Source organism: Chaetura pelagica, unplaced genomic scaffold (genome assembly GCF_000747805.2).
Source record: "Chaetura pelagica isolate M959 unplaced genomic scaffold, ChaPel_1.0 scaffold221, whole genome shotgun sequence".
Taxonomy (NCBI): Eukaryota; Metazoa; Chordata; class Aves; order Apodiformes; family Apodidae; genus Chaetura; species Chaetura pelagica.
This window is the reverse complement of record NW_009952533.1, coordinates 1,522,027-1,535,832: the sequence shown is the minus strand read 5'-3', so window position 1 is coordinate 1,535,832 and position 13,806 is coordinate 1,522,027. Positions and strand designations below refer to the sequence as shown.

The 13,806-nt window shown below is 41.4% G+C and overlaps 1 protein-coding gene across 1 annotated transcript in view; it reads right to left on the bottom strand.

The window, feature by feature from the left end:
* Positions 1–2,236: 2,236 nt before the first annotated feature.
* The window catches only part of FAT4 (FAT atypical cadherin 4), a 268,723-nt gene continuing 257,153 nt past the window's right edge, over positions 2,237–13,806 (bottom strand). The window contains exons 18-20 of the mRNA XM_010008976.1: positions 13,673–13,806; positions 8,468–8,729; positions 2,237–4,110 (exon numbers count right to left, since the gene is read on the bottom strand). The exon at positions 13,673–13,806 is cut by the window's right edge and continues 13 nt beyond it. Of these exons, the coding sequence (XP_010007278.1) occupies positions 2,237–4,110; positions 8,468–8,729; positions 13,673–13,806 (2,270 nt within the window). The remainder of the gene's footprint in view (positions 4,111–8,467; positions 8,730–13,672) is intronic.

The window sequence follows — 13,806 nt, the reverse complement described above, 5'->3', positions numbered from 1 at the left end:
TATAAATACACAAGAGTTCAGTTATTTATTGTTCAACTGCTGCTTTATTAAAGAAAACTCTTGTTCTCACACTCCAGACTATCTGTGTACTGGAAAGCTTCAGCTTTGAGTGGAGATGGAAGTCTTGGTTACCAAATGTAAACCCACTTGCTACTAATAAACTACTATGGACTAAAACACACTTTAATTATGTTATTAGAAATCTGTAGGTAGATTTCATACTTTTTTGATATTATCTTAGGCTTAGCAATGTCACAATACCTCTCTTATCCACCTTCCTGAGACCAGTGGATGATCTGGGTTTTTCTTTGTAAGCAACAATCAAACTGGACTCAGTGGGACTTCAAGAAGTGCACTGGGCTTGTGCTACCTTTTTATAGAGAGACTGAATCTCCACAGCAATCCTAGTGCTGCCTTCACTGTGAATGATCTCTGAGTGCATCATTTTATGTCAACTTGCTTCTGAAAGCCCATTTTCTGAATTAAAAAGCTCATAAAGTGAAGATCAAGGAGTGGGAATTAGAGAGAGAGGAGATGAAGGGTTTCCACTAACACACACTAAAGATTTTAAATAAATATTTTAATTCTATTATTGGCATTTACAGGTAGAAAGCATACAGTATGTTACAATTTTATCAAAAAGTGAAAAATATGGATGTTACATAAGTAACAAATGTAAAAAAAGTATTTTTCTTACCTTCCCTGAAAGTAAGAAAACTATTCAGCATAGGAAAATATTGATATAAAAACACAGCTTAGGTAAAAAAAAAAAATTGAAATTTTTACACAGTACGATAGGTTCATCAGATCTGCATGAAGACGTAAGGACTTCGTGAGGTTCTACTTTACCTAAAACTTTAGGGAGTTTGGGACAAACAGTAAACTACATTAATGAATCTACAAGTAGTTTTCCCTCATATCCGCTCCAAAATGCTAGAGTGCAGTAATTTTCTATACAATAAATAATTCTTCAAAGTTTCCACCATAGAAAATCATATAATGCAGAAAATGCCACTCCAAGGTCACAAAGGCTAGGCAGTGCTTTAATAATAATTACGATAATACTTATTATAGTGCTTTATAATGTCTAAGCACTTCAGATGAGTTAACTAATTAGTCCTCACAACACCCCTGTGAGGCAGGTGAGTGTTATTCCTACCTTTCCATAGCACAGCTGGGAAAATTAAATCTGGAAAGAAGCCCAGACTGCAGCAGCAGCAGTGGAGCCAAGATGACAGGCCAAGAGATGTGGAAATGGAAGTTTGTTTTTTTTCCTCTGGTGTCCTGGTTTGAGCCAGGATGAAGCCATTTTTCCTTTTACTGGCTTCCATTGATCATGTTGCTGCTGCAGAGCCAAGGCTCCTGGGCTGGGTTGACCAATGCCCATCGCTCTCCTCCCACTGGGAAGCACTGAGGGGGCAGGCAGGGACTGGGGTTAAACATCCCAAAATATTATATAGAGATTCAGAAGCTCTCACACAGCTTTGTCAAAAAAAACCCCAACAAACAAACAAAAACAAAACAAAAAGTTGAAAACAAACCAAACAAAAAAGGAAAAGAAAAGGGGGGGGGAAGGAAAAAAAACCCCAACAAACAAATAAACAAGCTGAACAGAAAAAAACTCCTAAAGTGCTGACTGGCTTGAGCTGCTTCTAGCACCTCTTGTATGGAATAAGACTTACAGCACTGTTGCCAGCAATTATTCAAGCTGATTTCTTCACATCCATCATGTGAGCAACTGCAGGATATGGTAACTATGCTTTCTGAGACACCTTACTACTATAATTCCTTCATTCACCATCCTTCCTCTATGCACTTCTTAAGGAAAATTAAATCCTCAATACTCTTGCATTGTAAAATATGTTAGTAGCTGGAGACAATATGCACATCCTTCACAAGTAAAAAAAAAAAAATTAGTTCATTTTTTCAGAACAAAGCATTATTAATTTAAGAATCACAAACCAAACAATGGTAAATAGGAAACCCTCTTCAAAGGCTGCATGCCAAATATCTTGTTTCCAAATACAATGCATGCAGGAGAAATAAATTCATCCAAGCATAATTAAATTAAAAATGTTTTAAAGTCTCTTTCAGCAGCATAATGGTTATTATTTTTAAAGTCTCCTCCAACCAAACTGGCCTGGGGTTCAAATGCTGACCTTTGCTTTTCTACAACCATATAATGGTTTGACTAGTCCCCTTGGCTTTGCACTGTGGCACCACCAGGAGATAAAGCCTATACATACTGTTCTGCCTCCCCATCCTTGGAAACAGGCTTCATTGTACCACCTTTACCATCTTCCCCTGCTGCTGCTGCTGCTGCTTTTTCAGGAAGTGATGCCAAATCTTTAAAAACATCCACATAATGCCCAAAGCCTGGGCCCCAGTTCAAGAGGTTGTCCCAGTTGAAGCTTCCTGCTTGCTGCCCCAGCTTCACAGGCAAGGAGCTCTCCCCAGCACTGGTGGTGGTAGCCTGTGCCCCCACCGGCCCCCCCTCCCCTCGGCGGCCAGGGTACCGCCGGGGCTTCAGCCTCACACCGTAGTTGTCCTCGTCATCCGCGTCGGACTCGTTGACCTGGGATAACTTGGGCATCCTGGAGGTGTAGGCTATGGGCTTATCCCTGTCGTACTCCATCTCTGAGCAGGTGAAGGACTCGTGGGAGTCACTGTCGGAGGAGGACTCGGGCGCGGGAATACCATCGGCCGGGTTCCTCGTCCGGGACAGAGGCCTCCTGCAGTCCTCCTCAGATGAGGACCGGCCGTGGTCTGCGCTGCAGATGCTGGGGTTTCTGGGGCGAGGGGTGTTCAGTCTCTCCACCTCTTCAATGGACAGCCCCACTGGAGGAGCAGTCTCCAGAGGGATCTGCCCAATGGGCTGCTTCAAACGGCTTCCTGGTCGGGAACCGTGGCTCGCCATGGTCTGTGGACTCTTACTTCTCCTCCCCAGCCGAGTGGCATAGTTAAAAATGCCAGGCTGGCAGACATCATTGTGCATCTCCAGTGGGCTCCCTTCCCTTATGGCGAGGTGCAGCTCCCTGGCTGGACTGTGCCTGTAGAAAGTTGATGATTTGGAGAAGGGTGCGGGGCTGTGTCGAGACAGGGGGTTGGGAGTAGGGCACGCTGAGTGGCTTAGAGATGTTGTCCTCAAGCCCTGCCCGTAGGCGGGCTGGTAGGTCAAGCTGCTGGCTCCCAGGGGCATGGGGGACTGCCGGGCAAAGCCCAGTGGGCTGTGCCTCTGGATGGAGAACTTGGGGGTGTGGCTCCGAAACTGCTTGTAGTGCTGGATGATGTCAGCATCTGAGGGGGCAATGCTGCTGGCGTTGTCAATGTCGTAGTGCTCTATCTCGGGCTCAGGGGAAGCCAGCGGGGCGCTGGGGATGGTCTCTGTGGCACGGGGGATGTCCGTCTCATCGTAAATGAGATACGGGTTTTCTCTTTCGATGATATCGGGTTTCGGGTTCCCTTCGGGTTGCTTCCTGACAGTCATGTCGTCACCATAGGGTGGAATGTTGTCAGGGTCATCGAATGCCACGTTCTCGCTCCCTTTCTTCTTCTTCTCTTTCGTCTTCTTCTCCTCTTTCGGAGCTTTGGACTTCTTTCCTCGGCACTGGTTGCAGAGGATGAGGCTGAGGACCAGCAGCGCCAGGACCGTTGCACAGCTGCCCACGATGGCCGGCACGGCCCAGAGGGGCAGGGACAGCTCAGCAGGGTGTGGGGTGGGCAGGCAGATGTGGCCACCATTGATCCCCGCTCTACACTCATGGCCCGGGGCGCAGGAGACCCCCAGGCAGGCCACCACTGTCTGGCACGTCCGTCCTGCATACGCCTCGGGGCAGCTGCAGGTGAAGCCAGCCTGAGCCCCAGGCTCGTAGCTACCCCCGTTTTGGCAGGGGTTGGAGGCGCAGGCGCCTGGCGGGACGCACTGGTAGGCATACCACTGGTTGATGCACATCAGCTCGCCCCAGCAGGGACCGCTGGCACAGACGTTGGGGCCACGGCAGCCCATCTTCGCTGAGGAGTCTGTTTTGGATAGAGTGGCGAGGCTGTGCTTGCCAGTGAAGGGAAGGCTCTCCCCGCCATACTTAACGTAGGAAATGCAGCCGTCGAAGCCTAGGAGGAAAAGCAACATCTATGTTAGGACCAGAAGACTGAGTATGAACTGTCAACAGAGGCCAAAGACAGAGCATCAATCATAAAATCATTTTGGTTGGAAAGAACTTTTAAGTCCAACCATTAAGCCAGCACTGCCAAGGCCACCACTAAACCATGTCCCTCGGCATTACATCTACACATCTTTTAAATACCCCCAGGGATGGTGACCCACCACTTCCTTGGACAGTCTGTTCTGGTGCCTGACAACCCTTTTGGTGAAGAAATTTCTCCTAACATCCAATCCAAACCTTCCCTGACACAACTTGAGGCCATTTCTTCTTGTTTTGTTGCTTACCTCTTGGGACAAGAGACCACCTCTCGCCTCACTACAACCTCCTTTCAGGTAGCTGAGGAGAGTGAGGTGGTCTCCCCTCAGTCTCCTTTTCTCCAGGCTAAACAACGTCAGTTCCCTCAGCTGCTCCTCATAAGACTCATGCTCTAGACCATTCACCATTACCTTGTGTTGTGATTAATGTGCAAATATCTGTGATGTTAACTATAAAGGTCTAACATTTAAGTAACCACTTATTTCACTAGAAGGATGAACAGATGTTCACAGATGTTTTTGTATCTGACAATCTGCACTGAATCATTCAGGCTGAGGTGTAAGGAACATTTTGTTGCTTCTGTTAAATATTTCTACTTACATAGTAGTGATAATTTTGTTAATAAACTTTTGATAATTTTTTTTGGGGGGTTATATTAGATAAGAACTGAGGTATATTTTTAAGCAGAGAAAGATTAAATAAAGGCTGGTCATGCCTGGAGCTTCTGATGTAACTTCTATATATGCACCTTTAAAAAAAAAGATTTTTCACATCTAAGCTGTGCATAGAAATGGAGATTAAGGAAACTAATTAAGTAATTTTTCTGAAAATATGCATGGCACTTATATAAATGACCCAAATTTATCTTGGTTCTTTTAAGTCTTTAGGAATTCAGCAACAGATCATGGTTTTTAACTTCAATACCAAGATTTCATAGCAGAGAAAATATTTGTAGGTGAGTAAATAAAATGTACCAAAAACTGCAATTAAGATGCTGAAATTAACATATCATGTTTTCTAGAAGGCCTGTTAGACACTTTACACTCTCACTGCTTTAATTTAATCTGAAAAAAACAAGCCACTGTAAGCAGAAGCCTAAATATAATTTGAAATGTTCCTCTGGCTTTTGACTTTTAGGCTGCACAGGAGACGGAACTACTGTCTGATTAGGAAGTATCTCTCTCAAGCTTGGAGACTGTGACAAAAGTCCAACTGAGGAAAAAAACATAATATAAAATGAAATTTAAAAATGCATTTTGGGTAAAACCAGGTTGCTCACACATCGACTCAACTCTGTTGGCCACAGAGCAGATTGCACTGGAGGTTTGCAATGCAAAGGGATACTTTTGTACCACCCTAGCATGTTCATCTTACAGGTAAATTCATCAAAGCAAGTCTGAAGGTTAAATTCTCAGATCATTACTATAACATAGTTTCCCCTTTGAAGCAAACTTATTTTGCCAAAACACTAAACAATGAGCAAATGATTGGATTTTGCAGAAACATTTTATTTTCTAAATACATATTGTTAAACTGACTTGATTTTCAATTTATGGACCCATTTCACTGAAGCCAAACGAAAGGCTCCATTGTTCAGTAAAGAATGCAAATGGTTACCATAGAGAAACATCTATTCTAATAGTATTTAATGTCTTTAAAATACATTTGAACAAACATTCCTTCGACATCTTCATTCAATATACTTAAATGCCTTTGTTTTCTAATTTTCCCAATATTTCTAAAACTTCTTATCATCCACACAGAGAAACCTGTGTGGACCTGGTGTGGCTGTGCTAGCAGAAAAAAATCGGCTTCCATTCCCCTTGGCTTATGTGCTTCCCAGGTTCCCCTGGTCTGAGCTAAAGCTGCCCATTGTTCTTCAGCTGAAGCTCCTGTCTTGCTGTCTCCTAAAATCATGGCTATCATTTTATGTCTCTGAATCATGAGTGGCCTTTTCCCAGACTTCCCATATCTTGGTTGTAGCCCTGCCCTATCAGTGGTGATGCCAAGTTTCAGTGTCGGGAGAGCGCACTGAGATGGCATTATTCCCAGCCTTTGTGCGGTGGTTGTATGTGAGGTAGGAGGAAAATCCAGCCTTTTGCCAGCCTAATAATTCTCTCCACATTCCCAAAACTTAATATTTTCTAAAGGGGCTTAGAATAGTGCAACCTTATGCTGACCTTGACTGGGAGACATGACAAAATGGCACTCAGAGACACATTTCAAGTTACGCTCTCAGTGCCCACATGCTTAGTTGCTGTAGGAAGCATGTTTATTTCTCCTTAACTTCTGATGGGTTCTCCTTGGGATGCTGTACATGATGCCAGGTTTAGAGGAAGATATTCAAGACCCAATTTATCAGCTATTATCAATTAAAAAAAAATAAAATAATGGGGAGAAGCAAAGTGCCACAACTCAGTTCTGAAGCATCACACTTGGGTGAAAGAATAAACAGGAACAACTTTTCAACATAGTGTCGTAGAAAGGTTCATTTCTACAAACAGGTTGCTGGAATGGGAAAAGTCACTATGAATGGGAACTTTGTGAAAAAACTCTGGAAATCTCTGTAAAAATGGGCAGCACAAATATAAATGTCATGAATATTTACTCTGTTGTGAAATAGCAAATATACTCAAGTTGTATGAGGTGATATTACAGATTTCTAATTTTCCAAGAGTGTTGTTTTAAAATTTGAACAACCTCAGAAATTAGATACAAGTAGGTGTAACATCAATACGTTTAACTGAGACACAAGTCATGTGGTGCAGAAGGACACGAAAGAACCTTCTAAGTTTCACAAGCATGCTATTTCTGTATTGTTTCCATTCTGAAAGAGATGTATTTTCTTTCAGCAAGCCTGATATTTTAATTTTCTCCTGCTTTTACATTTCCAAACAGAGAGGAAATGGAGGATTGAGGTTCAGGTGGGAACCCAAGCAAAATGGACAATTAACCTTGGTGCAAGCTTGGTGGGCCCTTGCAGCAGTGATGTGATTTATAGCAACTGGTATTTTTGTCAGGTCTACCCGGGCTTGGAAATGTTATTGGATATTTCAGCCTCACAGCCCTGGTATTGTCACCCGTGTATGTTTTTGTCTGCTTTTAACAGTTCTGCAGATATTTTTGACTTGCTGAGTTCATGCAGAGTTTTATACCTCCCCCTTGTAAATCTTTGGTATGTTGTACACAATGTAATCTGCTATTAAAATAAAATAAAATCATATGAATAAGAGATTTTGGATTGTGTATTCCTAATGGAAGCCAGACATTCTTAATTTGTCTGCCACAGCATCAGGCAGTGGTGAGAAGTTAGTGTCCTCAATTTTCTTTGCTTCAGCTTTCCTAAAAGCCTCTGATTTTTCCATGTGTATGCTGCTCATAAAACGTACATGTAAAAAAGGTCAGCACAGCATCCATATGTTTTTGTACTGCATTTCATACAAGTTCACAATACTCCACTCAAAGAGCCTTTATCTGGTCACAATTCTTGAAGTCAGGAAGACTTTTCAATATAAAAGCTCTGTGAAACCTACGCCTGCATCGTCTGGAGTATCTCAGAGTTTGTAGCTAAAAATGACTTCCATCTTTACTTATCACTGGGGGAATGATATCAAATATATGTTATCTACTTCTTTTGCCAGGGTCTAAGGCAGTTGCTTTAACTCTTCAGGGAGACTGATTTACTTCTTAACAGCTGGATGTCGGTCTGATTCCCTATTGTCCTTGGTTTCTGTTGCTCGGAAATAAATCCTATTCTTCATTTGACAACAGGATAAAGATGGAGGAAGCTGGGAGTTTCAGAAAATGTTTTAATCATATTAAAACCAGGCTTAATCCTGCAGTACTTAACAAACCCCTACAGAGATAAAGTTCTCATGTAGCATTTTTACCCAAGAAATAGATTGGCCTTGACTTTGCAGATTCTGACCCAGGTGACTAATAGATCCTTTCTTCTGTATTAGCATAGCAAAATTATAACAACTGACTTATAGACAAGCAAGGAATCTACCCTCACCACCTCCAAAAAGCCCTGTAGATGGAGTGCCTGCTTTTGCAAACAAAAAGGCTGCAACGTGTATTGGAGGAACCAAGTCTGCAATTCTTACTCATTCAATCTGCAGTTTTCCTGGCAAAGTACAAAGTATATGAGTTACTAATAAAGAATTACAGTGCATTCTGCAGCCTTTAAGAGGCAAAGAGGCCCTTTTTCTGCTGAAATCTGCTTATGTGCACTATATATATAAAAAAAAATAATTAATACTAATTACCTGCAAATGTGCTCTTGAAAGGTTGGCTTGATGGGATTCCTCCCAAAGAAATGGTGAGAACGTTCAGCCCACCGAAGTCTTGGGTGGTGTGGGGAATGTCTCGGCTGTGAGTCTTGTCGACCGACAGGACGGTAACGGAGCCGTTCTTCTCAAGGAGCACCGAATGCCACTGGCCATCAGCTGCGTACACCTCGGGGATATTTCTTTCCACCTTGCCAGCAATTCCAGCATCCGATATGTAATGCACTTTCCCACCTTTTAGCTGATCAAAAAGCAGTAAAATGCAGAATTTGAAAATGATACCCATGGTAACCGTTCCTATACACACATAACCTCTTTAATGCCTCTTCAGTAGTGCTACAGGATCATGCTACAGGGCTTTGGTGATAACAGGAAGCCTGGGTGTATTTTTCCCCAAATAATTGTTTTGTACTAAAATCACGTTAATTATTTAGCACTAAAGATTTGGCTGCTATTAAAAACATCACTGCACCCGTAGAAAACTTAGAGCTGCCATCCACTCATTCCCCAGCTAATCTCATACAATAAACACTTAGTGAGAGGCCAGAAATAGGCCACGGACACGACAAAACATTTTAACCAATAAAAGAATAATTATTCCTCCTTCTTCAATGCAAGTGTGGAAGATGCTTTGCAGAGTAAACAGATGTCCTTGCCCAAAAAAACTGGCTTTCACTTATGATACAGTAGAATACACACAGCATGGCAGGATTTGAGCAAGATTCCCATTTTCTATCTGGTTTTGCTGCTAATTTTAATTCTGCAGAAAAAAAGAGTTGCATTTTTAGAAACTTTTCAGAAGAGCTGCAAAGTTTATTATTTTGTGTAAATTTTCAAATGGTGCTTACTTGAGCAAACTGCTTTTAAACTTGGAACTGTTAGGAAAAAAAGGTACTATTAAATTTAATGAAAAAATTTTTGGCTTTTCCTCTCGGAACAACGCCTTGCAATTCTACTGAATCATGAGATGCAGGATTTCAAACCTCTTATTAGCTCAATAGTAAGTGATCCCAAAATGAGATCAGGGGAAATTCTGCATTTAAGATATAGGAGTTTAAAAAAAACACCCAAACACAACACCCAAACTGTACAGCTCATGTGGGTAGTTCAGGCAACCTGTTGCAGTTTCCCGCCCACTCTGCACGCAGGATTTGAGCAAGATTCCCATTTTCTATCTGGTTTTGCTGCTAATTTTAATTCTGCAGAAAAAAAGAGTTGCATTTTTAGAAACTTTTCAGAAGAGCTGCAAAGTTTATTATTTTGTGTAAATTTTCAAATGGTGCTTACTTGAGCAAACTGCTTTTAAACTTGGAACTGTTAGGAAAAAAAGGTACTATTAAATTTAATGAAAAAATTTTTGGCTTTTCCTCTCGGAACAACGCCTTGCAATTCTACTGAATCATGAGATGCAGGATTTCAAACCTCTTATTAGCTCAATAGTAAGTGATCCCAAAATGAGATCAGGGGAAATTCTGCATTTAAGATATAGGAGTTTAAAAAAAACACCCAAACACAACACCCAAACTGTACAGCTCATGTAGGGTAGTTCAGCAACCTGTTGCAGGTTTCCGTCCATACTCTGCACGGTTGATCATACATTTAAATAAGATTACTATTTTCCCTACCATGTTCCTCGTTGAAGCTCGGACAGTCTGTGACCTGTAACATGAGCGTGCAGAACGTGCACACGTGTAGTCCAGTAAGAGCTGAAGCCCCAGGTTTTTTGAAAGTTCCCTAAGCCTTGCATGCTTTGTTCCAGGAAAAATAACGTTCACCTGGGAAAAACTGTGAGGTGACACACTGGCTACAAGAATGCTGCTCTCCTTTCCAGAAACTGTTAAATGCTCTGGAGTTACTTCTTCAGTGATGCAAGCAGAGGACTTTGCTCATACAACTCAGCTTTAATATGGCTGTAAGACCATTCTCGTGTCTTGGCAGCAGCCTGAACTGAACATACCTAGCACGTATTCCATTTGTATCAAGAAATACAATGGTTGATATGTGTACGCACTTCATTTATAAACACAATAATTTGGATTCCTTAAAAATATATTGTTTGAGGGACTCTTTGATAAAGCTGCCCCTCTGAGATAGGAAGCTGTTGTTCCTGGCAAACACAGGTGGCAGACATCTGCACTGTCACCACAGCCCAAAGAAAATCTCACATTTGGAAACGCAGTCACAAAGACATATTAAACACCATTTGCCACAATCTATAGTAATTTTATAAAAAGATTAAGTGGGCAGTATATATAAATACATTTGTGTCTGTATTTTGTTAGTTTTGTCTTTTATGCAACCTAAAAACACTAGCTTGTATTTTGGTCTTTATGTAAGCAAAAAGAAATATACCAAATCAGATAATACCCTCTAAGCTGACAGGAAAACTAAGCACAGAATTGTAACTGTTAATGTCACATTAGATTAGAATTGTGGAATTAGTTACCTGTCAAGACCTGACATTTTCTGTAATGATTTATGACTCTCAAGCTCTATTTCTGTTTCTTTAAAATAGCAATGACTAATGCTAATTAACTCATACATAAATACTAGCAGCATTTGGAAAATCAGATTTCCAGATACAAGAACAGACCATGACTTCAACCAGGAAAAAATAAGGAATGCTCATCTTGGTTCCTTGAAGTACAATGTATTTCTAAATTTGAAACAAATGCTGATACTGACAATATTGAGTAGCACTAATTTCTGGGTTTTATTTAAATGGCAGAGCAACTGACAAGTAGAATATAATGAAAAGAATAAACCACTAAAGCAAACAAATTTCTAACTACCAGGATGATTCAACTTCACTAATGCTTCAAGTCTCCTGTACTGAACAAATTGCTTCTTATATGTCTTAAATTTGAGCCCTGGCCTTTACAGATTTATGGCCCACTGGATGAGATATCGTTTAAATGAGTTATATTCTGATGAATTTCTGCAACTCAGTATGTGCACAGAATGGTTTTGGTGGGAAGGGATTTTCAAAGATATCCACCTCCCTATCATGGGCAGGGACACCTCCCACTAGACCAAGTTGCTCCACTCCCCATCCAACCTGGCCTTGAACACTTCCAGAGATGGAGCATCCACAGCTTCTCTGGGCAACCTGTGCCCACCTTAGCCTCACCACCTTAATATATAAATTAGCTCATATAGGTAACATGTAAGCCACAGTGTCTACCTGTCCAAGTCATAAATTTTAGGGTGACAGTTCTGCTAATTTAATCTGATTTCAGATAAGATTTTTTAGCTAAAACAAGGCAGGCAATTTTACCTTTAACCTGCTGTATTTATCCCATGACTTCTAATTGACTGAGATGCAATGTGTATGACTTGTAGTAAAATAAGCTGTATAAAAGAGCTTTACTAATAAGGAATCTGCTACTCTGTTCCTTTTTGTGTGTGTTTTTTGTGCGGTATTTTCCATCTGAATTTGACCATTGCTAGGTTTTGTATCTTTCCTGGATTAAGGATCCCTTTTTATCATAAAGACCACTTTTGGTTTCTCGGGGCAGAGTTTACATCCATCATTCAGTGAATCAGCTGCTCACAATCTCAGTGGGTCTGATTTATTAACATTTCTCTAATTTTACCCCAATCCCATCTACACCAAGACCAGTTAACTACAAGAGGGAAAAATGTGGAGGCATGGAAGCAGCCACAGGACATGTAGCTTTTCCCTAGCACAGCTTAATATTAAAAAACACATGGCAGGTTTTCTCTGAATGCTTACACTTTGGCTAACAAGCATATCAAAAGACCCTAAAATCAAGTTATAAAACTGTCTGTTTTGAAGACTGATGAGAGAGCTGTAAACAGAACTCCCTTGCAAGCTCATCCTTCTGCCCCAGGGAAGTGCTCCTTGTGTTACCTACTCTGGGTATGAGGGGCAGTGCAGGAGCCATACCATACTAACTACAGTTAAATTACTACAGTTTTACTAACAAATGTCATCTGGGAACTTGTTGGCAATAATCAGTACTGGGATGTTGCCTCTTCTGCTTCAAACTGCCACATCTGTTACTAGGCAAACCTCTGCTCTTTGCCCTGCACAGCTGGGGCTGGGACTTGACACCCTCTGCTTGCTTGTATAACTTCACCAATATTAACAATAATAAGAGTGTTTGCATAAACACACCATGAGGGCTTTCTAGCCCAGGAAGGCAACTCTCTTCTTCTTTAATAATGCTTGTAGAGCTGACCTAGCAAATTCTACTAGGGAGAAAAAGGTACTATTTGTTTTTTTCTCTCCAGAACCCAAAACAATGAGATCTTATCTGCTAATATGACTGAGGCAGAAACTTCCTATAAAATGTTGTGATAAAAGCATTTGCCAGGGAAGCAGACTTGCCTCTCCAGAAAGCTCTGACCAAGCAGGTGAAGAATATCCACAGGGCAGGAGCTTAGAAAGTGTGAATTTCTGTATGAGTTTCTTTAAAAGTCAGGGAAAAAACCTTGGAAAGCTTTACAGCAGTCAAGGAAACTTGGAGCTTACACCAACCCAATAAAGGGGCTTGCCAGCATCACTGCTGTACTCATTTAGAGTTACGAGTAAATGGACTGAGTCATAGCCAGGATCTGAACCTCTTCAGAAAGGTAACTTCTGAAGCAATAAACTCTTTGGGGGAAAAAACCCAAAACTATGTGGCATTTGAAGCATTAATTCAGCTGCTTATCTCAAAATAATTTGCTATTGACATTGGTCTATGGGTAACCTCATGAACTCGTTATCCCTCACTTCCTAGTTTGATAAGCATGAGCCACACTAGTAGGAATTAATGAAAACTTTCTGGCAATTGTTTGCTAGCTTAAGGTGGGTCTGGGTTCGAGGCCTGAAAAATCAGAAGATAAAAGGCCAATAATGAAACGATTTGTTCTGTAGAGTGTAACTTAATGATGATAACAAATATGGCAACAAGTATTGTTCTTGTGGCCTTAGAACAGTCACTATTTGGAGTCTAGACAAAACTGATTAGATACAAAACCATCAAGATCTTCTGATACCTTGGCAAATAGCAAGGGAATTGTTGAGAAGATGAACGATACTGGAGCAGTGCCTGGCCTCAGTTAAAGACCTATATTTTAGAAAAGAAACAGCAGGAGTAATGGAAAAATGTGATTTTGATCACCACGCATGAGGCAGCCCAATCAAACCAAACTCAGCATTAGCTGTAATCTTACCCTCACGGTAGTGAAGTTGCTGCTTTCCTGGACGTGAAGTAAAACACCGTTCTCGCTTCGTGTCCTGAACTTCACTTCCAAGCTGTTCACCCTTGGGGGTCCTGTCCTGGCACCTCGAGCTCCGTGTCTCAGCA